The following is a 25,312-nucleotide window of genomic DNA, read 5'->3' as shown; positions in this document are numbered from 1 at the left end:
ACGATTATCGTGTAGACAAGCATTCATAGAACGCTTGTTGCTGATAATTGCCCTGTGTAAACAAGGAAACGATCAGCGGATGAACGAGCAAACGTTCTGATATCATCTGCTGGTCGTATTGTTTTAAAAAAGTAAAATATCATTGTCGGCAGTACATCTTCCTGTGTAAACAGGGAGACACGCTGCCGACATGATAATAATGGATGGAGACGAGTGATCGGAGTAACGACCGCTCGTCCCCATCCATAGCTCCGTGTGACAAGAGCAAACGAGCGCCGATCAACAATGTCTCGTTGATCCGTGCTCGGCTGCACCAGCCGCTTATCGGCCACTGTAAAAGGCCCTTAACCCTGCTACCACTACCATACAAAGCAGGAATTGCAGACTCATTTAGGAAAAGCATTTAAAGAGTACTTGTCACATTTCTGTTTTTTCAGAACATTACAAGAACTCTGTTTAAAAACTTTGTCACTTTGCATAGAAGTGTAGGTGTGTCAGAGTGAAGAGACATGACCAGCAGTCGTTCTTGCCCGCTTAAATGTTCCTATACAGTTCCTAGAACAAAATATTGTCTATATTGTGTTTTTTTTTTAATCTAAACTAACTGGGGACGTGGTAGAAGCTGGGCAGGGCAAGTACTGCTTCTACTTGGTGTGTTAAAGAGGCTCTGTCACCAGATTTTGCAACCCCTATCTGCTATTGCAGCAGATAGGCGCTGCAATGTAGATTACAGTAACGTTTTTATTTTTAAAAAACGAGCATTTTTGGCCAAGTTATGACCATTTTTGTAGTTATGCAAATGAGGCTTGCAAAAGTCCAAGTGGGTGTGTTTAAAAGTAAAAGTCCAAGTGGGCGTGTATTATGTGCGTACATCGGGGCGTTTTTAATACTTTTACTAGCTGGCCGTTCTGACGAGAAGCATCATCCACTTCTCTTCAGAACGCCCAGCTTCTGGCAGTGCAGACACAGCGTGTTCTCGAGAGATCACGCTGTGTCGTCACTCACAGGTCCTGCATCGTGTCAGACGAGCGAGGACACCGGCACCAGAGGCTACAGATGATTCTGCAGCAGCATCGGAGTTTGCAGGTAAGTAGCTACATCGACTTACCTGCTAACGCCGATGCTGCTGCAGAATCAACTGAAGCCTCTGGTGCCGATATGTCCGACACGATGCAGGACCTGTGAGTGACGTCACAGATCTGCACTGCCAGAAGCTGGGCGTTCTGAAGAGAAGTGGATGATACTTCTCGTCAGAACGCCCAGCTAGTAAAAGTATTAAAAACGCCCCGATGTACGCACATAATACACGCCCACTTGGACTTTTACTTTTAAACACACCCACTTGGACTTTTGCAAGCCTCATTTGCATAACTACAAAAATGGTCATAACTTGGCCAAAAATGCTCGTTTTTTAAAAATAAAAACGTTACTGTAATCTACATTGCAGCGCCTATCTGCTGCAATAGCAGATAGGGGTTGCAAAATCTGGTGACAGAGCCTCTTTAAAGGGGTTTTGTGGGACCTGTAGTGTTGTAAAATAACAAAAGAAACCTGTAAATTGTAAAGAAAAAAATCGAATAAAATTACTGGCTGAATTCTTCCTCAGTCCCCCTCGACTGTGATGCCTTGATCCAGTATAAATAATAGGCTGCCATTGGATGATGCAGTCACATGATGTTGCCTTACAAAATGTAACTGTAGCCTACTCATACCAGAAGACCAAGGGAGAACTGGGTAGGAAACAGAGGAGCAATTCGGATGTAAGGAATATTACAACATTTATTTTAAATAGCTGTTGCAGCTTCTCTAAGGCTTTGTTCACATCTGCATCAGGGCTCCATTCATGGGTTCCGTAGAAGCTTTCCGTCAGGGGAGCCCATTAACGGAACCCTGACTGAAACAAACGGAAACTTAAATGAAATGTGACAGGTTCTGTGAGAAGTTCTCTGACTAAAAGTCTGTTTAGAGAAAAATCGGATGATTAACACAGGCTAAGCTGGGGAATGGCACTACTTCACTGCAGCCATTTTTACTGGTATCTTCAGCCTAAGGCTGTATATAAACTGAGATGTCGGCAGGGAGAGTTGACAGCACCCAAACCAACTCTATCTCTCTCTGTTACTGCCATATTCGTCAAACTCTAATAAAAATCAATTTAGGTAGACTGCCATATTCGTCAAACTCTAATAAAAATCTATTTAGGTAGAGACATTTTTTAATGCTATTTCCATATGTCATAATAGAGATAAACTAGTCACTTAAGTAATAAAACACAAAGCTTTAAGGTAGCAATCCAGAGTTGAATTTATTCCGGCAAGGAATCATTTGGTTTTACAATGTATATGTATCTACTGATATGTCTTAACATTATAAAGGAAGCATCGGTCCCTGATACTTCACAATGTAAGCCTCAGGTCAGCCTACTTTATGTAACATCTCACCAAAAGTGCCAAGTTATGTAACGCAAAAAACCTTTATAACAACTTGCCCCTGGGCAGAGTATGTAAAACATCTATTATTATACAGAGTTAATTTTTCTCATATTTCAGAATACATTTTTAGATAGAATCTGATCATTTCAATGAACAACCTACCATAGGCTTATAGCATTTGGGGGCAAAAATGTAACTCATAGGGGTGACATTATCTTTGGTGAACCTCCGGGAATATTTAGGTAATTCCTGAATAACAATGACCTAATATAGTGTTCTTATCAAACCTAGTCTCTTTATCAGTGCGTGTGTTCAATATTGCAGGTCTGCAAGGAATTTTAAATTCCATGCCATTGCCCTGTAAAGTTGGCCATGTGTAGTGGGGCAGCCAAACCATCTCCAAGGTCTGCTCTTGGGGGGATAGAAGGATCAGGCATGTTGGATTTCAACATACCTGATTCTTTATTTCTACAGGACATAATCGCTGGCAGACGTGTCTATCAGTGATTTCCCTCCCACTATGCTATTACCATGTGCACTTGGCGAGTTCCATGGTGCATGCTTATGGGAGCGTCACAAGGGATAGCTGTCTTCCAAACAAAAATTGGAGCAACAGCTATCTTAGATGTATGGCCAGCTTTAATGTGTCAGCAGGTTACAACCTATAGTCTGTAAATGGAATAAGGAGTGTGCTGGTGGGATGACAGAGATGCCACGGGAAATTTTAAACCTCTAGACACCCCCAGTCAGTGGCGGATCCCCATATGGGCGTTTCGGGCGGTCGCCCGGGGCCCAAGGCTTGCAGGGGGGCCCATAGCTTCCCACACCGCACACAAGTGAAACAAAACTCTCCAGGGCTGCTGCTGCCGGCCGCATTCTAGAGGCGGGGGGAATGTGCAGGGGGAGTCAATTGCGGCCAGGGAACAGGGGCACAGCACATCAGCTGTAGAGAGCAGACTGTCAGAGATTGTGATTGGCAGGTGCTGGAGTCTCCCTGACAGTCTGCTCCTCTGTGCTGCTGTGCACTGTCCCTCCTGTCTAAACCTCCAGCAGCTGCCTGATAACGGCAAAACTGAAACTAGAGGGTGAAGGACCTGTGGTGACGTCACAGTCACATGATTAAGGTCCTGGAGGCTGCCAGAGACAAGCACCGCAGAGGAAGAGACTGGTAAGTGTGTGTGTGTTAGTTAATGTAAGTCTATATAGTGTGTGCTGTGTATATAGTGTCTATAATGTAAGTCTATGTAGTGTGTGTGTGTGTGTGTGTGTGTGTGTGTCATAATGTAAGTCTATATAGTGTGTGCTGTGTATATAGTGTGTGCTGTGTATATAGTGTGTGCTGTGTATATAGTGTGTGCTGTGTATATAGTGTGTGCTGTGTATATAGTGTCTATAATGTAAGTCTATGTAGTGTGTGTGTGTGTGTCATAATGTAAGTCTATATAGTGTGTGCTGTGTATATAGTGTGTGCTGTGTATATAGTGTCTATAATGTAAGTCTATGTAGTGTGTGTGTGTGTGTGTGTGTGTGTGTGTGTGTCATAATGTAAGTCTATATAGTGTGTGCTGTGTATATAGTGTGTGCTGTGTATATAGTGTCTATAATGTAAGTCTATGTAGTGTGTGTGTGTTTGTGTGTGTGTGTGTGTGTGTGTGTGTGTGTGTGTGTGTGTGTCATAATGTAAGTCTATATAGTGTGTGCTGTGTATATAGTGTGTGCTGTGTATATAGTGTGTGCTGTGTCTATAATGTAAGTCTATGTAGTGTGTGTGTGTGTGTGTGTGTGTGTGTGTGTGTCATAATGTAAGTCTATATAGTGTGTGCTGTGTATATAGTGTGTGATGTGTATATAGTGTCTATAATGTAAGTCTATGTAGTGTGTGTGTGTTTATGTGTGTCATAATGTAAGTCTATATAGTGTGTGCTGTGTATATAGTGTGTGCTGTCTATATAGTGTGTGCTGTGTATATAGTGTGTGCTGTGTTTATAGTGTCTATAATGTAAGTCTATATAGTGTGTGTGGTTTGAATATATAGTGTTTGGTGTTAGTGTGAATTGTATATAGGGTGTTTAATCTCACATTTTTTGTGTGCAAAATAATTTCCCACCCATAGAGCCCTCTGCAGTAAGTCAGATGCTCAGAACCCCCCCCTGCAGTATAATCTCCCCCATGGAGCCCTCAGTAGTTATTATTCTGCAGGGGGGGGTCAGAGCGTTTGATTGACTGTTCAGGGTTCTATAGGGGAATAACTCCTTCCCCCCCCAAGAGCCATAAGGGCGGATTTACACGAACGTGTAATTTGTCCGTGCAACGCGCATGCTTTTCACGCGCCTCGCACGGACCTATGCAAGTATATGGGGCAGTGCAGACTGTCAGTGATTTTTGCGCAGCGTGAGTCTGCTGCGTAAAACTGACGACATGTCCTATATTTCTGCGTTTTTTGCGCATCACGCACCCATTGAAGTCAATGGGTGCGTGAAAATCACGCATGCCACACGGAGGCACCTCCGTGGGACGTGCGTGATTTGCTCAACAGCAGTATAACTATGATTGCAAACAGAAAAGCACCAGGTGCTACAAACATACAAACAGAGTGTCATAATGATAGCGGGTGCGCGAAAGGCACGCAGCCGCGCATCATATGGTGATGACACACGGAGCTGTTAAGTGCCTTTTGCGCGCGCAAAACGCCGCATTTTTTGTGTGCGCAAAACGCACACGCTCGTGTAAATCCGCCCTAAGTGTCAGACACTTAGACCCTCCCATAGGGCACTCAGCAGTCAGTCAGATGCACTGGGGAGGGGTGTCTGACTGCTTAAAGGGTAACTAACGAAACTTTTAAAAAAAAATTACATGTCATAGTGACATGTCAAATGTTCTAATTGGTGGGGGTCCGGGCACTGAGACCCCACCAATCGCTGAAACAAAGTGGCAGAAGCGCTCAGGTGAGTGAGGAGCCACTTTGTTTCTGATCGTCTTTCCTCTGATAGCCGAGCATGCGGTCTATGGGCACAACAGAAAGTCTATGAGTCCGTACACCGCGACGAGGAAAGACAATCAGAAATTAAGTGGAACAGCGCTCACCCGAGCACTCCTGCTGCTTTGTTTTAGTGATCGGTGGTGGTCTCAATGCTGGGACCCCCATCAATCAAAACTTCTGACATATCACTCTCACTATGACACGCCAAATGTTTTTTAAAAGTTTAGTTACCTCTTGGGGACTGAATTTATTGGTTTGAGTTAATGTATGGGCCTGGGTCTTAATTTGCTTAGGGGTCTGGGGTATAAGACAATTTATGGTGTTTATGTCTGAATTTTTATGTTGCTATAGACTCTGAAAATGGCTACAGAATCAAGGGGAAAAGATTTCTCATCAGGAAACTGCAGTCATCAGGAGAAGTCGCCATAGCGGTCTGTGTCAGATGGAGAAGAAAAGAGAACGACCTATCAGTGAAGACATCACCTGTGAGTCATTGCATTTATCTGTCACCTCTCCTGACATGTCTGTTATCGGAAATCCTTGTATTCCACATAAAGTCTTTGTGTACCCAGGACTAATAGACAAATGCGTGTTACCATTCCCCTTGTCAGGAGGATGTGTCCCTACACAGTGTGATACTGTCAGCGATGGTTGAAGACTGTCAGTGTGTAGGGACACAGCCCTTTGACAAGGGGAATCGTAGCACTCATTTGTCAATGCTCACACAGAAAGGTGGTGTTTAATATAGACATGACGTGGCAGGGCGGTGGTGGACAAGGGGGCCCAAGCTTGTGGAACAGCCCAGGGCCCATGGTTTACTTAATCCGCCACTGCCCCCAGTGCACTATGACTGCCAAATGAGTCAAATACAATTACACAATGGTGCAGATTTATCAATGTATTTATGCAGTCATTTTGACCTGCACAAATATGGCATTTAAACTGAAGGTCTATTTATGAAGCCCCTGTATCCCTTTTTCAAACACATCCAACTGTGCTGGGAAATGTGGTTGGGGCTTCAGAGTCACACGAAGTGCAACTCATTCATCAATATTTTCTGCCATTTTTGGAAAACAACATCAGATCTGACCTGGTGTTTTTAGAATGCGCTATATTCATCAACAGGGCATTGATTCTCTTGATGAATGTGGCACACACTACACAGTGGATGGGAATGTGGCAAAAACTCCCCCAATAGAATTAATTTGCTCATGCTTTTCCCTAACTTACTTTAATCAGATTCCAAAATGTTGTGTTTGTAGGCTCTCACAGTTTCAGTTATGGATTAAATATTATATTTAACAGTTTTTTGGAAAAAATAGTCATGTACTGAAAAAAACGACCCTCCAGCCCTCTCTATAGATATGTTCTTTTAAGGGACAGTTTGCCCATATTAAAGACACATGATAACAGTGCAGAAAGGTACCTGGCTAGGAAGTCAGTCCAAAGAATGAAAATAGTGGATGGTATGGTCGGCTTGCTACCTTAAAGGTCATTCTGCTTAGTATTAGTCTATTACAGCACATGCATGTAGTTCATTGCCTTTCTAGGGTGAGGGGGAAATTACAGTTCAGGTACTAAATGCTTCATTGAGAACGTGATATTTTTGCACAATGCCATGGCAACGATTAGAATAAGTCATGTTGATTGGAGGACAAGAAAAATATTATGCTTATGAGTCTGACACTACATTGGTTTGAAAATAAATTTTTTGTGTTAACTCAAATTTTATCCCGATGTTCTATGCCAGATTTATAGAGCCTATTGGATTATTAGATTTCACCTTCTGCCTCTTGCTAATAAATTAAATAGGTCTGACATTTTCTCTTGGAAATTAGCATTTGAGTCATTCAGTGCAAGCTGAAAAGATAACAGCAATGTGCAAAAATACAGAGTTGTGTGCAATAACTTTACAGGTAATTTGTACAGCCGTATGAAAACAGTTAATGTCAAAAAGGGCAGTTAAGGGACATGTGCAGCTGTTTGGTTACTTATATAAAGGTTACAAACCAAACGGACACTTAATTTCAAATCGCTAACAAAAGATTTACCTGAATGGTCCTGGAAGTTTGTATCTACAAAAAGTAACAATTATATCAACCAATTAAGATCTACTTCATTTTTTGAAAATGTAGGAAATTAAAAAATTTGTTTCATGTCTATATATTTTATGTGATTTATAAAAATAATAATATGTTCACACATGGTGTTTATAATGCAAAATATATTCCTGCCATTTATTTATTTTGCCGTGGAATCCGCAGCAGATTCCACTGCCAAATTTCCTCCGTGTGAACGTGCCCTTATGTTGCTTATGCACAAATAATTATACTCATGTGTGCAGAATCAATATCTGTATCTAGAAAGAATATTAAGTCCCACAAAAAATCTAAACTTTCTGCAATGTATCAGTTCAGCCAATTTGTATTCTTGTATTTGTATTATTTGAAACATAGGCCCACATTTATCAAAGTGGCGTCATCTTATCCAATGTCTAAGTTAAAGCTAGACTACCTTGTTGACATATGCTGCGACAAATCTATGACTGCATTTTTCCCCTTTAATAAATCTAAAACAAACACATAATAGTGTGCACTGCCTGTATATTAAGGGTGTGCGACACAAACCTTAAATAATTAAACAAATCCAAAAACATAATTGAGAAACAAATCACACCCTCCAGTGAGAAAAATAGAATGTGAGTAGATTTTTATCATACATCAAAAAACACTACCAAACAAATGTTTGATATATAAATTTACAAATATTTGGATCACATGAAATTGCATTTATTTATTAATTAAAGAGATTTTCCAGCCAATAAAAATTGATGGCCCATCCTCAGGATAGGCCATCAATAGCTGATGGGTTGGGATCCGACTCCCAGAACTCCCGCTGATCAGCTGTTTTGAAGGGGCCGCAGCGCTCGTGCGGGCGCTATTTCCCCTTCATTTCTTCGTGCTCACTGTGATTGTTTGACATGCATTTAGCGATGATTCACAGGTATTGCAGCCTCCTTCTCCCATTGAAGTGAATGTGAGAAAAGGCTGCAATACCTGTGAACCGCTGCTAAATGCGTGTCGAACATTCACAGTGAGCAAGAAGAAATGAAGAGGAAGCAGCACTCGTATGAGCTCTGCGCCCTCTTCAAAACAGCTGATCAGTGGGGGTCCCGGGAGTCGAATCGCAACCCATCAGCTATTCATGGCCAATCCTGAGGATGGGCCATCAATTTTTATCGTCTGGAAAACCCCAATAATGTGGCTATTTCCCATGATTAGGACACCACCCAATACCCATGCTTATGTGTAGGCATGGTTATTGGGTGGTGTCCTAATCATGAGGAATGCTCATCTGTGTTTGATATTTATTTGTTTTTAACCAAATTTTTTGTATGGTAGTGTTTTTTTAAGTATAATAAAAATATATTTGCTTTCTCCTCTACATGTTTTTGGCGGCCCTTTGATAAATCTATCACAATACGATTCATTTGCACACTAACTAACCTTACTCCACCTTCTTTATGCCTTTTTTTTGTGGAGTAGAGATGCACCTTTGTTTTCTCATGTGCGACTTGCCAAGCAATAAGTCACATCTACTTTACAAATTGATGTGCATGGTTAATAAATATGTCGCTCAGCAGATTAGACACTATTATGGAGTAAAATGTGGCAAAAAAAAAGGTGCAATACATTTAGAGAAGTAGACCAAAGTTCCAAAATTGGTTGTCACTTCCCTTCCAGCACACACCAGTGAAATAGAATGAAGATTAATAATGTGGATCGTATTTTATATAAAAATGCATTAAAGGCTATGTACACCTTTGACATTGTGTTTTTTTGTTTGTTTGTTTTAAATAAAATTGTCCATCCGTGTGATTGGTGCAACTTCCTAAATACATTTTATTAATAATAATTTTTACTTTTTGAGATACAGCTGCTTTGTATCCTGTATACAGAGCAGCTGTATTTTGCACTGAATCATGTATCCGTCAGGTACGCAGGACTGACGGGTTCAGTGACAGCGGGTTCTGCATGTCTCTGATCGAGCTGTTCGTAACTTAGATGTGATCGATAACAGGTGGATCCTGTGTACACGCTGTCACTGAACCCGTCAGTCCCGCGGACATGACCGATTCTGGTCTTAGCGAATGCGAACAGCTGCTCCGTATACAGAATACAAAGCAGATGTATCTCATAAAGTAAAAATAATTTTTAATAAAATGTATTTAGGAAGTTGCACCAATCACACTGATGTACAATCTTACAAAAAAAAAAACACAACAAAAAACCGTCAAAGGTGTAAATACCCTTTAAGTAGAGTTGCTATTTAATATTTGCACAATTTGCAGCTATCATACAGCTGGAATAGACTGATGAAATTATCATACATAATGCAACCTACCAAGCCACTAAACGTCTACTGCTCTTGGGGGGGCTGGTGGTAGGTGGTAGGTGGGTATGGGACATGTGGTATGATACCTATCCAGGACATGTAGGAGGCAGTGGGCTGCAGGTAACAGCAGAGTGTGCCGCCTAGAGAGTGGACCATTTACGTTTTGCTCCTTTTTTTTATAGCACATGAGTCTTGTTTGTCCATTCAGGTCTAGAATATAATCCATAGCTGAAATACCTCCCAGTCCATGCTATTACATAGTGACTTAGCCTGCTCCAGCGTGATTAATACTTCAACTGGCAAAGCGCTCTGATCCATGGCTGTATATTTCATATTACCGTGAAAATAGCATTAAGAAATAACTACGACAGGTAAAATGACTGAGTAAATGTTTTGTTCTAAGTCAGCCGAGGCAGGAGGAGGCCTGTGTTTGGCTTTCTATAATACAAAATTGAAGTGTTTTCTCCCTTAAGAGCTTTTTAAGTCATGCATCAAATATTATTGAGCAAGTTGAAGAAAATTGCATTAGTCTGTGAGGCATGTATTTCCATTACTGCCATTTAAACTGCACCAAGTTATCTTATTACAGCACAACCGAAAACATGGCGCCAAACGGATAGCAACCTAATTTGTAATGACCCTGATGCTTTTTGTGTGTAAAGGGGGAGGAGAAATAGTTAAGTGACTGGAAAATGTCGGTACAAGGTCAGCACATGGTAGTTACAGTAAACACCTACATATCTAAGAATTGTATAAGGACACTGCTTTACAAAAACTGTACGAGAGGGCGGACATGGTGGTGTTTCCCGTAACATCTAATCAGAGCACATTTTTCTACTGGATCTAATAAAATCAAACATGTACTGATTCCTAAAGAAAGTCCCCTTTCCTGTTGCACTACCTTTCATAAATGGCTATGTATTGTCCAGTGTTTGTCAACGGCAATAATCATTTTAGATGCCATCTAAAGTCTAAAGATTGTCAGCGTTTTCTAACCTCAGACTAAACTTTTGATTTGGGGCAGCCGCAATGTAATACCATATCCAATACCATACCAGCTGAAATTGCAAGGGAAAGCCACAGCCATTCTCTTACCCTACAGTTGCCACTGCAAGGAAAATATGGTATTACATGATGGCCGTTCAATTGAAAGGTTGTCTATATATTACAATCCACCATGTCACTGAACGAAGGATCAAGCCTGTTGGATTTTAATCAGCCCAATTCTTTCTTCCAACATGAGATAGAAGCTGACAGAGATGAATGGCAGTGGCTTACCTCATTCCTATTGAAATAAAGAAGATAAACAAGTGTGCCTGTTGAAGTCGGGAAAGTAAGTTGTTTGGCCGTCAGCTAATTCATGTGTATGGCCGACTTTAGACAATTCCCCTTGTAGGAGAGAGTTTTGCAAAATTTTCATAAAAAATTGTATATGAAAACCTTAAATAGTAGTGTTTCTTTGCTTGAAAACTGCTCAATAACCATTTTTTTCAAATAATGTGGTTTGCAGGGAATATTTCGCAGACAAGAACATGTTGGCTTCTAAACAGTATATATATATATATATACATATATATATATATATATATATATACACACACACACACACGCACGCGCACACACACACACACACACACACACACACACACACACACACACACACACACACACACACACACACACACAGTCATGTACTCTGCACCCTGAAGTGAATCTTTCTTGTTTCCTTTATCTGGGCAGCAGATGGCGCTGCAGACAATTCTATAGAATACTATAGATTAGTATAGCTAAAAAGAAACATTTGTTTGCTTTTCAATACAGTAGAATTAATATGGCTGCAGTGTTTTCCTATCACTTAGAGGTGTTTTCCAAGTAAATAAAAAAAAGCCATGGGGGGAATGCAATAAAACAAAAAAAAAATAATCATTACTCAACGTACAGATCCCCCGGCATCCAGTGTAGTTGCTTCATTTTTCCCTGCCACTGTTTGTTGACATGGCTGCAGCGATGACGTGCCCGTATACCCACGTAATTGCTACAGCCAATGACTGGCCTTTGCGGTCCTGTGGCGTATATACACAGTTGAATCTATAACATGGGTACATCTTTGCTGCAGCCATGTCAACAAATCGTAGCGTTGAAGATCGGAGAAGCTACGCTGGATGCCCGGCGATCTGTCCAGTGAGTAAGGCCTTTTTCTTTGCTTTATTACATCCCCAACCCTTTGGCCACTTTTTTTAGTAACTCGGAAAACGGCTAATGTTTTCACTGGCCAGCTTCACACAAAATCTTTAAAAAGCATAACTTGAACTTTAGAACTTAACTTCATTTTACGTATCTGCAAATTTCCTTGATCTAGAGTGTAACTAAGCCTACTGGCCGTAACCTTGTGATGCAGCTAACGTATGTAAAATGTGTAAGCTACCATTATAAAGTATTGTGTTCAGTGGTTGTAATATGTTCAGCAATTCGGAGGACTGTGATATAAAATTCAATGGAGGGACATTTATAAAAAGGAACCATTTTGTGTATAAATCTGGAAAAGTAGCTCACATTAAATATATCTCCATAACTTAGATGAACATTGAGCAAAATGACTTTTAGTTATGTGTCCACTTAAGGGTATGGGTACCATTGACACCCACTACAACTGTTATGAAGCTCATGAAGGACCCCCATCTATTACTCAACAGGTAGCGTAGCCCTATATAGGGTCCCCTTTCACATAGAAACAGCAGCATTCAAAAAAAAAAAAAAGGGAAAAAGAACATCCCTGAGAGTCACATCACCTGTTTCTTCTGCAAGTAGTGGGAGGAGGGGGCAAACAAGTGTCTCCTCTCCTATCTTACCATGGGGAACCAGAAAGAGCTGATGTCCCACTTTGCTGTAGGGTCTCATTTCTGTTTACTCCTCTGTTACACTGATATAATTTTGATGTTCAGATAAGCATTATATTCCTAACATCCTTCCCCATGGAAGGGTTGAATAAATGTCTCTTATACCTCACTTTTCTTCTTTTATCTATATGACAATAAATGCAATACAATCTAGAGGGGAAAAAAATAATAATAGGCATAAAGCCAAAATCTAAATTGTACGCAAGAACCCAGCTATAGAGAGTGCAAATGTATAAAAGAATACCCTGCACCCAGGTCCTGGGTATTAAAAATGGGTGGCCCTTTTACAGATTTTTGCATTGGAACCCGGGAGTTTCAAGTGTCGCCTCTGACTGTACTTCTCATTAGAGATCGTAGAATCGATTCCCCAGGTGAATGAGAGTGATTTGCATTTTAGACACTCTGTGAAATGAAAATTTGCATAAGTGTCCTCACCTTTTCATTTTATTTTTGGGAGCATACACTTGGGTGTAACACCCTACTTCATGGGTATGGTGTAACATCTTACTCATACAGCCTACCCATACAGAATAGTAGGACCGGGACCCTTTAAGTAACTTATTTTCCTTACCTTCTGTAAAGCATTCTTCAGGTTCCATGCACTCTTCAGAAGCGTCCTGTGGTTGCTCAACAAGTTCCCGGGACTTTCTTAGATCCACCGTGCTGCACTCTGAAATGCTGTCATCCTGTTTCTGCATAATAAGATCAGATTTTAGTTTACAAAAAACTTTCACAAACTTTTGGCTTCTGTAGCATCAGATATAAGTGTCCATTACAGCTACTTACTACTACCCCAAAACCCAAAAGAGGTCAATTGGTTATCAATACGTAACACACAGTGTAGAAGTGACTACGTTGATCAGTAGACAGGAACAAGACTGTGCGGGTGATATCGTACCGTACCTCTAGGCGATGAATATTAATTCATTCAGTTTCACGATGAGCTGAGCTATAAGTCATGGCACCTGCTAAAAGTTCAAATATTTCCTGCCAAATATGTATTTTTCTTACATCAGGAACCAAGTCACTGAAAAATGTTCTCTTTTTAAAGATAGATGATTATTCAGAATATATATTTTTTGCCAGTATTGTCTAGACCTGTAAATACATTTCTTTCTACTGTCGGTCAGTTTTTCTGCTTTATTAGCCCTATTTCTATTTCTCCTTTGTCTCTTCCCTACTGCCAGCCCCACTGTTTGTTTACAACAGAAAAATGTGAAACATTTTTTACTATATATTCTAATATCTAAATGCCCTATTAAAGCATATGGACATCATGGCGGGGGGGGGGGGGTCCCCTGCTCAGGACCCTTATCTGCTAGGCAGAGTGGAGAGCCATTAACAAATAATTCTTACGCTGGCAGACCCAGTGCACGCATGTATTATGATCTGCCCATTCATTTCAATGGCTGGCATGTAAAATTACATTTCCCATGCAACGGCCACTGCAGACAAAATATATGGTCGCCCCAGCAATAACATATCTTTTCAGAGAATTCTGACGCTGGACTTGTGGTAATAAGCTGATCACATGATCTAGGTGAAATGTTCTCCCTTGCACCCGAGCCTTGGTTCTTCTAACCACATGTTTTACAAAAATTTCAACTTTTATTTGAAATGTGCAAACCATGTAATAAATGTCATATGCTGGTAGACAGCTAGTCAGTATCAGCTAGTAGAGTGACCAGCATCACAATTTATAAAAAAATATTTTTAAACCCTTCAGATTGTCTCAATCCAAAAAGTTCCAGGCATGACGGGGTAGAAAATCAGAATTAAGGTTATTATACTTTATTTATATTATATTCACAAATAGTTTTTATCCGACTGCTGTATTTTTATATGGCTCTATATGATTTGTACATATGTTGGTAGTGGCATGCAGATGTCTTTACTCTACATTATAAATTATTGCAAAATGTTGAACATTTTTTAAGATATGGAAACAAATTTCAATTCTATTCAATACTTTGTGGCTATTCATGGATATAAATGATGGACAACAAATAAGAGGCAGGAAAGTACCCAGGCCCTGCTGTTGGAAAAGGCAAGGAGAATAAAATTGGTCCTTTATTATATCAAGTCTATTCATCCACGCACAAATGACTTAGGCCTCATGCACACGGCCGTGCCCCTAGTCACGGCCCGCGCTTGCGGCCACGGCTTTCCATCGCCGGCCGCATTTTCAGGCCGTGATCCCATACAAAGTAATTCCTGACACAGACATCTATCCGTAGCGATACGGAAAGGTGTCCGCGGCCAAAAGAACTGGGCGGGTCCGTGATTGCGGACCATATTACAGTACGCAATTACAGAGATTTTTTACGGTCGTCTGCATGGGACCTAATGGAATATGTTTTAATTGTGTACAGGCTATGAGAGGCTCATTGGAAAATATTATTAAACTGAGAAGACCTTTATGGAGAAAACAACGGATGAACCATTATATAACATGACATTGGGGAAAAGCCTGAAAAACTAGAAAAAACATTCAGCGTAAACATGTGATTGGACCAGGACTGGCCAAAAGCAACTGTAGTAGATTATTGTCATATACAATGTAATTTGACTACAGGTCTACAAGACCAATCCTCTGCTACGGAGACCCACAAAAAGCTATTACAGTTGTAATCCATACCATTGTTTTAATTCTGATGTGTACTACTGATATCACATAGACTACTAGCTGGATATTGTAGTTCTTTAAGGTTGTCAGAGGAAATAGGGATTGCAATGTCATTACTGTGTCATGTAATATTACAAGAGCTTTCCATCCATTGCTCTCTCATTAACATTTGCCGAGTCTGAATGTGTCATTTTTTTCTTCTTCTTTTAAAGTGACATGTTTATAATCAGTTTCTGCTAGTTATATGTACAAAAGCTGCATGTCCCCTCTTGCTCCTGCACTTTTAGACATTTATGAAAAACTTTGTGACATTTTAAAACTATTTTACAGCAATGCAACAACAGAGTGTAATACATGACCATTCATATAGTTCTCCCTTTTTTGATAAAATATAATATAGTAAATGGAATATATTACATTGCCAGTACGCTATTAAAGTAAAAGACTTCCATAATGTATCAACTATGAAAGTAAAACACCCTAAACCATATGGCTGTGGTGCTGTTAGGGAAGTACTGTGGCTGGTACTAGGATGCAGTCACACATGGCGTACTTGCTTTACAATGTATGCCAATGGGAAAAATATTCTGCAACGCAAGAATTAGAGATATTTTCACCTTTGGCATACATTGTCGTTTACCGCAGCGTATGTTTGCACTGTGGAAATACAAAGCAAGTACGCCACCTGTGACTGCCCCCTTTTAGGTGCACTGTAGCTGGAACTTTTATGCGTGCGCTGTGACTGCTACTGTTATAGAACTGCATATAGAATTGTTATGTGTCCACTGTGGCTAGCATTATGATGGGGCACTGTGACTGCCACTGTTATGGGGCACTGAGGCTGCACTGCTATAAAAGCACTGTGGCTTTCTCTGTTATGGGGGCTCTTGTGGCTGCACTTTTGTCAGAGAACTGTGACTGCCAATATTATGAGGAAAAGTAGGTCTGTCATTGTTTTGTGTGCACTGTGGCTAACACTATTATGGGGCACCGTCACTGCCACTGTTATGGCAGAACTGATACTATTTGAAAAAAAAAAATCCCACTTGCCCCTCTCTTTTTTATTCCTATAGCCTAATGCACATGACTTTTTTTTTTGTCTGTGTGCTATCCGCAATTTGCGATTAACACATAGACCCATTAATTTATATGGCCCCATGCACACGACAGTGATGTTCATGGATCCATGTGGGGGCCCTGAATCCAGGATGCAAAAATGTAGGACATGTAATGTTTGCGGACCATGTGACCTACTCAGGGGGTTGGGACAAACTGATGACATCAATTCCAGCCTTCCTTTTTTTTCCAGATCCATTAATACTGATGAAACACTGATGCACAACGCATTTGCGGTTTTGCGGACCACAAAATCACACCAGGGTCACGTGCATTAGGCCTGAAAGTTGCGATATATACATATAAAAAGAAAAAAATCTATATAAATATTAATGTTGGCATTATCAATTCCCAAAAATGAATTAAACCAACCTCGACAATATTTATTAAAGCCGTAAAAAATGACTGTTCTGCTTATGGACTTGTCTTACAGCCAACTTTGTATGGCAGGAGATAGCAATTTCTGAATGAAAGTCGTGTACAAAATATACACGATTGCTTAGCACCAGCCTCACATCACTGGTATAGTAACTGCACAGTCATGTCTTATATCAACATACAAATCACGTATTATACTGCAAGATTTAATAAAGGGGAAAAAACAGATGCAACACAGAGATAGCAACCAGCAGGAACAGACTGTCTGAAAGAAATGATGTTGTGACACAAAACTTATGGGGGAGATATCAAGAGAGGGCAAGGTCTGCATATTGCAGTTAATCACACAATGATATGGCTGGCGGTATTTATTATTCATGCCCTTTAAACTCATAAAGCTGACTGTAGCTGGCAGAACATATAAAAAATATTTTTTTGGAAGAAAGAAAATGGGTGCAACAAAAATCATCTTGTTCTTTTAAACGTGTTCTATTTTGCTCATAGGTGAATGTGAGAAGATTTTTGCAAAGCAACAAGGAATTTGATGATTTAATGCATCATTTAATGGAAGAATGACAAAAGTCAAATAGTTTTAAAGAGGATCTCTAGGGGTGCATAAATAAACTGCAATGACTGAGCAATTCTTATGTTTTGGAATATACTTTGTCGCAATTTGGTTGCAGGCTCTGGAGATCACAAGTAGTCACTCTACACACAACCCTTCTATACAGGTAAGCCAAACGACCCTCCAACGCCCCCCTAAACACCAAGCTGTGGTTTCCAAGATCTGAACTTGCACTCCAAATTGTAAGGGTATGTTCACACGCAGTAGCAAAATACGTCTGAAATTACGGAGCTGTTTTCACCTGAAAACAGCTCCTGATTTTGAGACGTTTTTGCAGCCACTCGCGTTTTTTGCGGCGTATTTTATTGGAGTTGTTTTTCAACGGAGTCAATGAAAAACGGCTTAAAAAATGTCCCAAGAAGTGACATGCACTTCTTTTTCGCGAACGTCTTTTTACGCGCCGTATTTTGACAGTGACACGTAAAATAACACCTCGTGGGAACAGAACACCGTAAAACCCATTGAAAGCAATGGGCAGATGTTTTTTAAGGCGTCATCGAGCCATTTTTTCAGGCGTAATTCGAGGAGTAAAACGCCCAAATTACGTCTGAAAACAGTGCGTGTGAACATACCCTAACAGCGACTACATTAAGAAATGAGAGCATATTTAGTTCTCAGTTAACAGTACTGGTACTACTTGACAATCCCTTCTTATATGTATAGGAGATAAAATATTATCTACATGTAGGTGAAAAGAAAATCAATTATTTTCTCTAAAAAGATGAATTAATGTAAAATAGTATTAGCCACTGTAAATTGATATTATGATAAAGGGGGTCTTCTAGGACTGCATAAACATCTCCCTCCTATGGGAGATTTATCTATTTATAGATGTGCATTCGGATTTATGTATGTATCTATATTTCATACATGAGTGCAATGTAAATAAACATATAATCCCCCCTTCATAAAATGACCCTTCATATAATGCTCCCTTCCTTGCAGTCCCCAAGATCAATGCCTAGGAGTCAAATTATAACAGGAACTATATAGAGAAATTTGAGTACACTCATGAAGTATATTCATGTATTCCTGGAGAACCCCTTTAAAGAGAACCTGTCACTAGGTCATGTAAGTTGAACTGGTTTACTGACCTGAATAGCGCTGTCACCCTGATCCCAAAACTGTGTTTTTTTTTTACCTGGACCCCCCCCACCCCCCTTCCAGAGATATGGCCCACTGATGTGTTGGCTCCCTATATGCTGATTTACTGCGGTTAGCCAAAAGGGCATGAACTACCCTCAAGCTGCCTCATGCTGATTGGTCAGTATCAGAGGCAGGGAAGCTAGCTCCACCCCGTTGGCCTAGTGAGAGGTCCTCTTTAAGTGCATAAAATAAAATATATATAGGCAGAAGAGAATACAATGAAAGCTGGACATACCTTTTTGATTTTGTCATCAGACTGGTTAAAGGAAAGGGCAGCAATGGGCAAAGACAAATATACAATTATTCCGATATCCATGCACAATGCAAAAAAGAGCTATTAATAGTATACAATCAATCTAAAGATGATGAGGATTATGATCATTATTAATAAAAAATATATAAAACCAAATAAAATATATTAGATAAAATGCTAAATAATATTTTCTTTAATTATTATTACTAGCACAAATGCAGTATAAGTAATTAACCTTCAGTCATGGCCAAACTTTAAAAACAGAAGATACAATGTATCAAAAGGAAAGCCCAAGTCATCCGATACTTTTGTTCAATCTAGCTTTAAAGAAGGAAACCTGAGGACTCCAGCCATCTACTTATTTCAGAGTGCAAATGTTCTTCTACATCCCCTAATAAATTTCAGTCATTAAAACATATCAACACTTAGATGTTGCTACTTTCTTCATGGGCAATTTAAATCATATGCGACAAGCACATGGAGCTTCTAGAAAATATTTAGACCCTACGAGGTTCTACTTGACGGAACGTAGAGCATCATGAGTTTTTATGAAGATCTAAGTTCTGTAAGCAGAACCATAGTACGCAGGCTAAAATGTGTTCATATTACGCACATGTGAAACCAGCCTATGTAAATCTTTGAAGACTTTTTTTTTTTTTTTACTAAAACAGTGTATTTCATTGTGTAGTGCAACTTTGTAATTTGTTTTTATTAATTTTTTTTTTTTTTCACTCTTTCAGTTACAGCTTCTATGTATCCCAGATACATAGAAGCTGTATCTTGCACTGAAACCTGAATCCGTCAGGTCAGCGGGATTGACGGCTTCAGTGATAGCGGGTCCTGCATGAGTCTGACACGCAGGATCCACCTGTTATCGATCACATCTACATTCATAACTTATAACATAACAGGTGGATTTGACCCGCTGTCACAAAAGCCGTGGATTCAGGTTTCAGCGCAAGATACTGCTTCTATCATAGAAGAGGTATCTAAAAAAGTTAAAACAAAAAATTATAAAAACAAATTACAAAGTTACACTAAACATTAAAATACACGGTCTCAATAAAAAAAAAAAGTCTTCAAAGGTTTACATAGCCTTTAACCTGTAATCTTAACATTTGGTAGTCTAACAATTCATGAACCAAAATTTGCTGGGGTGCACACTGTACGTACTGGTTGTGGATTTCAATAGATAACTGATAACTGTTATGTTTGTATTGCACAGGAGCTCCAAGTTACACCTCTGCGAGTGATGTAATCCAGCTCAAGCAAGGTGTTAGTGCAATTTAGATCATTTTTGGAGCCCTGCTGCAGTGCGTATTTTTTTTTATTTTTTTTGTTTGCAATATGCTCCAGAATGTTTCATGCATATAATGTTCAAGGAGAACCACCATGCTGTTCAGTAAGAAACACCTCTGGGAAAGTTTTAATGCATTTTGCATTGTAGTAGTGCTGTTTTTCTAGATGAAATAGTTGCTGTGTTTTGTAACTGCGCTAAAAAGTCCTTGAGTGGACCTAGCGTTATTGGTGAAAACATTTACACAGTAGTTGTTGGTGTTCAGGTAAGATTTTATATTAAAAGAATTACCTATTTACTGTTGTAAAACAATTATTCTTCAATAGTGAAATACAGGACAACGGGTCAATGGATCTAATGTAAAATAAAATCACATATTGACTACATGTAACACATGAAATGTAGTCATGAAGTCATCATGAAATGTGCAGAATGAGTGGCACAAACAAGTAGGTGATGGAAGGGGACCTATCAACACTGTCAAAGACTTCAGCACTGCACTCACATTCCCCAGTAACGTCTCTAATGGAACAGATAGCAAAGTGTTGGAATGGAGTAACATAAGCCGCCGCAAGGAAGTTGCCAGGCAGGTGCGTTGAAAGAACACTACAGCACATTACAGGTAATCTACTATAAAAAGAACATGGAGGTGATGAAGAGTGGAGCTGGTTGAAAACCATTCACATTTCCTTTAACACTAGTGACAAATTTGTACTTGTATACGTTTCACAGCCGCTTTTTGGCAACTTTTCCCTGGTCAAAGATACTATCATTTCAAAAGATTCTGCATCATCACAAATTGATACAAATAGAGCAGTGGTCCCATGTCAATTTGCAATATTTAACTGAAACATTTAGTTCAGTTGGTTTGGAGATTTCATAATATTTCAAGAACCAAAGTATGAATATCCTGTTCCTACAAGGGACATTGTATAATGGCTCTTGTTCTGTGACTGAACTATAAGTAAGGCAAATTAATGCCAATCAATAATGACTGAGTAAATCTGTGCAGTCAATACTGTAAGTGTGACATTTGTCAAAATGGACTGCGTAGGTGGACTGGTCTGGTTTCTCAAACTTTAATCACACTGTTGTCAAGCAGAGATACATATAGAAGCAGAGAGACCAAACCCTAAAAAAATCCAGGTTCACACTCTGGGAGCAAATGTACATAGTGAAATGGGGCCTACAGGAAGGTGTAGCAGAATGCAACAGGTGAGGAAACGAAGGACATGCGGCACAGGCAAAAAAAATGGCTATGGGGAAGGGTATAGCTTAATGAGAAAAATGGATAAACAGAGACGATTACCACTGGCCCACCGTTTCTCTGATCCTCATTGTGGTGGCCTTCCCAGCCTCTTGGGGTAGGTACGGTATGCCACTTTGCTTCAGTCAACCAGTTCACCTTTCATCCTACCTCTGCACTGGCCCCCCCACTACAGTACTGCATACCTGGTAACTGTCCCTATTGTGATGAAATAGTCTTACCTTAAAAAACAAAAAAAGGGTTTAAGTAGGCATTAAAGGGGTTGTCTGATCCTATGAAATTTTTTCCAAAAAGCTTTCATGGCTACAAAATACCAAAATAAGTAATACTCATCTTACCAAACCCCTGCCACACCAGTAAAGATACTTGGTCCCCCGTCTGTCTCTGATTTTCCGGCTTTAGTGATGAAGTGAAGTCAACACGTCACCGCTACAGTCAGTGATTGGCTGCAGCGGTCAAATGTTGTGTCAACACCGAAGCCCAAAAAACAGAGACCGGCAGGGAACCAGGAAAGTGTTGGTACTGGAGAAGCAGGGGAATGGTAAAGTAAGTATTACTTCTTTATTATTTTATATCAATGCAAGATGTTTGGAAATAAATTCATAAGTCGGACAATCCCCTTAAGGCTTCTAGAAAAATGTACAGCAACCTAAATTTAGGTTAGATAATAAAAAGGTAGGAACTTTTCACTCCTGATGCAATAATGATGCAATAATAAATCTGGCTAGAATCATACTGGGTTTATAATAATTTCATAATAGTATGGGTCAATGTGCTCTCTCTGCTACGCCTATTTTTATTTATAGTCAAATCCTGTAACCCACAGTAAACTATAGATAACTTTAGGACTTACTGTCAATGTTGGGTTAAATGGATCACTAAAAATATCACACATATACATGTATATTCAGGACAAATCAATGTGTGTCAGACTGAATGCTCATGTTTTAGTGCATGTGAAGGACCAGCATTTTAAATGCAAAACATTTAAAAACAAACAAATATAACCGTCAGTGGTTAGCTGCTGCTCTGCACCATTGGGGCCATGGGTTGGAATCTGATCAGAGTTACATCTGCAAAAGACGATGCAGTATGTTTACTATGTGATTGTATGGATTTTTTTTTGTCGATACTGCTTATTCCTCTTACTTCCCACAATGTGCTTTTTAGAAAGTGTCTCTATCATGTGCATGTTTCATACGTAAATCACATTGCTCTCCCCACTTTGACACAAACTCTTCGTGAGTGCAAACTTTGTATAGTGCTATGTGATATGACGGTGCAACATCAATAATGGATAGAATCTACTTAGAGCCTAAAGGGGGTTTTACACTGGGTGATTATCGGGCAGACGAGTGTTCATAGAACGCTCGTTGCCGATAATTGCCCTGTGTAAACATGGCAGCGATCAGCAGATGAACGAGCAAACGCTCAATCATCTGCTGGTCGTAATGTTTTAAAAAAGTAAAATATTATCGTTGTCGGCAGCACATCTACCTGTCTAAACGGGGAGATGCGCTGCCGACATGATAATAATGTATGTGGACGGGCGATCGGCGTAACGACTGCTCGTCCCCATCCATAGCTCCGTGTGACAGGAGCAAACAAGCGCCGATCAACGATGTCTCGTTGATCGGCATTTGCTGCAGCGGTGGCCGGCATAAAAGGGGCTTAATTCTACCACAAAAACTACTCTCCACCAGTCCAACAAAACCCCTAGCTCTATGCACATTACCACATTTTTTTTTATTATCTACGTTTCATACCCTAGTTCAAGTCCCCCTAACTTAGCCTAAGACTGGAAACATTTGCCCATTGGTGTAATGTTTGCGGTAGCAGGGTGTGCGACTGAAACCGGCCCAGAGGGGAATGCGGCCTTCCCTGGATTCCTTCAGGCTGCCACTTCAGGCTCGGTCTGTGCTGCTCCGATTCTGATGCCGGGCATCGCCAGGACGTTATCCATCCTGACGCTGGACGTTGTATGCTTTGTCGCATACAATGACTTTGCATGCTCTGCAGCACAGAGTGGGCATAATGTAGCAGCCTGAGGGTATATAGGGCGAGCCCTTCTATGTACAAGAGAAGACAGCAGAAAAGTGAGTAAGGGATTTTTTATTTGTTTAATATGGGGGAAACTGATCTAGGAGGGCTCTGAATGTAGGCAGTCCTGGCACGAGAGCCCTGAAATGGGACCTGGCACTCTCTGGTTAAGCCCCTGCATCTTCCATAACTTTTTGTGGCTTCATTGGTGTAGACTACCTGTCTTGTTCTCTCCTAGGTCCCTATCTGAGTTATTATCTGTAACCATGACAATTTGGTCTGTTAGGTGTCCAGACTTTTGATACGGAAAATCACATCACACAGGAAAATGACTACAACCATGTTACATGGCACGGCTTATATATCTCTTACATAAGTCACACATAAATCAAAACTTTATATTATTTCAGTCCCTTATAAAGATTTTTCTTCTTTCGATAAGGGAGGGGAAGGATATTGTTTACTGATTGGTAGGGTTGTTATAAGATACAAACACAACTAAGTATGATCTGGAAGCTTTCTGTCTCATAGGGAAATCCTGTTACAATACACTAATGATTTTTAGAAAAATTTTGAAAAACATCTCAATTCATGAATCTATTATCATTTTCAGGTGAGGTGTCTATGTATTCCTGAGAAACAAATATAAAAATGGAAGATTAGGAAATTAACCGCATTGTTAACAACTTTCTGATAGTCAGCAAGCACCCTAAATGGAGTCAATGATGTTAAAATATAAACAGGGCAGAGAGCATGAAATTATTTGCAGCATCAGGGAGAATTTGTCGACAAAACAATAGGACAAGCACAATTTTCTACTGTGACTCATCGAAGCAATATTGTGTTTACAATGAAGGCGGTAATGATAAAGTCAGGGATTTCAGGTACCGAGGCCCTGATCCGTTATCCTACATCAGCATAATTAAATGGTAATGTACATCTTGATTCCCAGTCGGAGGTTCTGTTTTGTGGCATAGACCAGACAAATCCTTGATGACGCAACAAGCTTATCCTTAATACACCTGTTGGGATGCTTATCACATTTATACCTAAAGAGCTGGCAGCTACAGCTAATGACAAGTAAATGCAAAAAATGAAAGAACAGTCTATGGATGCAAATCATCTGTGCTGTATTCTGTCTGTACTAGATCAAATGGGGCTTATTTGATTATGTGCTGCATCCTATACAACCAGATGCCAGCTGCCAGGAGTCTAGTAATTGATCTAATGAACATTAATATCATATTGGTTACTGTAGGTCACGCAGCAAATGTACAGATGTAGAAATCTTTGACTTGACTCTTAGGCCGGATTCACACGAGCGCTGCGCATCTCGGACATGAAAAACTGAAGTTTTTCAAGTCCGATGTGCATCTGTGCTCTACGCTGCGGGACGCGATGTCACGCATCCCCCATAGATTAGAGTCTATGGAGGGATGCGTGAAGCGTGAAAAAATAGGACATGTACTATTTTCTCACGGACCCTTCACACGGTCTGTGTGAACGGCTACATTGACTTATATAGGTCCGTGTGACGGCCGTTGTTTCAACGGATGACACACAGACGTTTATCACGTTCGTGTGAATAAGGCCTTAACGTGTTAAAAATACTGTAGCACGAAACTTTGAATTGACTTTTTCAATCGTTTTTCAATGGCTGTTGTTGTGTGATGTGACACTACAGCAACTTATCAGAGTCAAATTAAACTTTGCTACTTCTCTATTCTACTTGTGCTGTTTCTTATTTTATTTTAAGGTAAAATAACAATGTTTCGCACAAATTATTATTTAAAAAAAAAGTTGAATAATATAATATGACTGAACAAAGAACTTGTTGTCTAAAGTGTATTTTATGCTATA

At 40.0% G+C, this 25,312-nt stretch overlaps 1 protein-coding gene across 1 annotated transcript in view; it reads right to left on the bottom strand.

Annotated features, from left to right (window-relative positions):
- Nucleotides 1–25,312, bottom strand: part of LOC142652004 (sodium channel protein type 5 subunit alpha-like) — a 358,710-nt gene that overhangs the window by 66,976 nt on the left and 266,422 nt on the right. The window contains exons 18-19 of the mRNA XM_075827343.1: nucleotides 18,831–18,851; nucleotides 13,276–13,396 (exon numbers count right to left, since the gene is read on the bottom strand). Coding sequence (XP_075683458.1) covers nucleotides 13,276–13,396; nucleotides 18,831–18,851 — 142 coding nt within the window. The remainder of the gene's footprint in view (nucleotides 1–13,275; nucleotides 13,397–18,830; nucleotides 18,852–25,312) is intronic.

The sequence above is a fragment of the Rhinoderma darwinii genome, chromosome 5 (genome assembly GCF_050947455.1).
Source record: "Rhinoderma darwinii isolate aRhiDar2 chromosome 5, aRhiDar2.hap1, whole genome shotgun sequence".
Classification (NCBI taxonomy): domain Eukaryota; kingdom Metazoa; phylum Chordata; class Amphibia; order Anura; family Rhinodermatidae; genus Rhinoderma; species Rhinoderma darwinii.
Note: the sequence above shows the minus strand (reverse complement) of the source record. Positions and strands in the feature narration are given on the sequence as shown.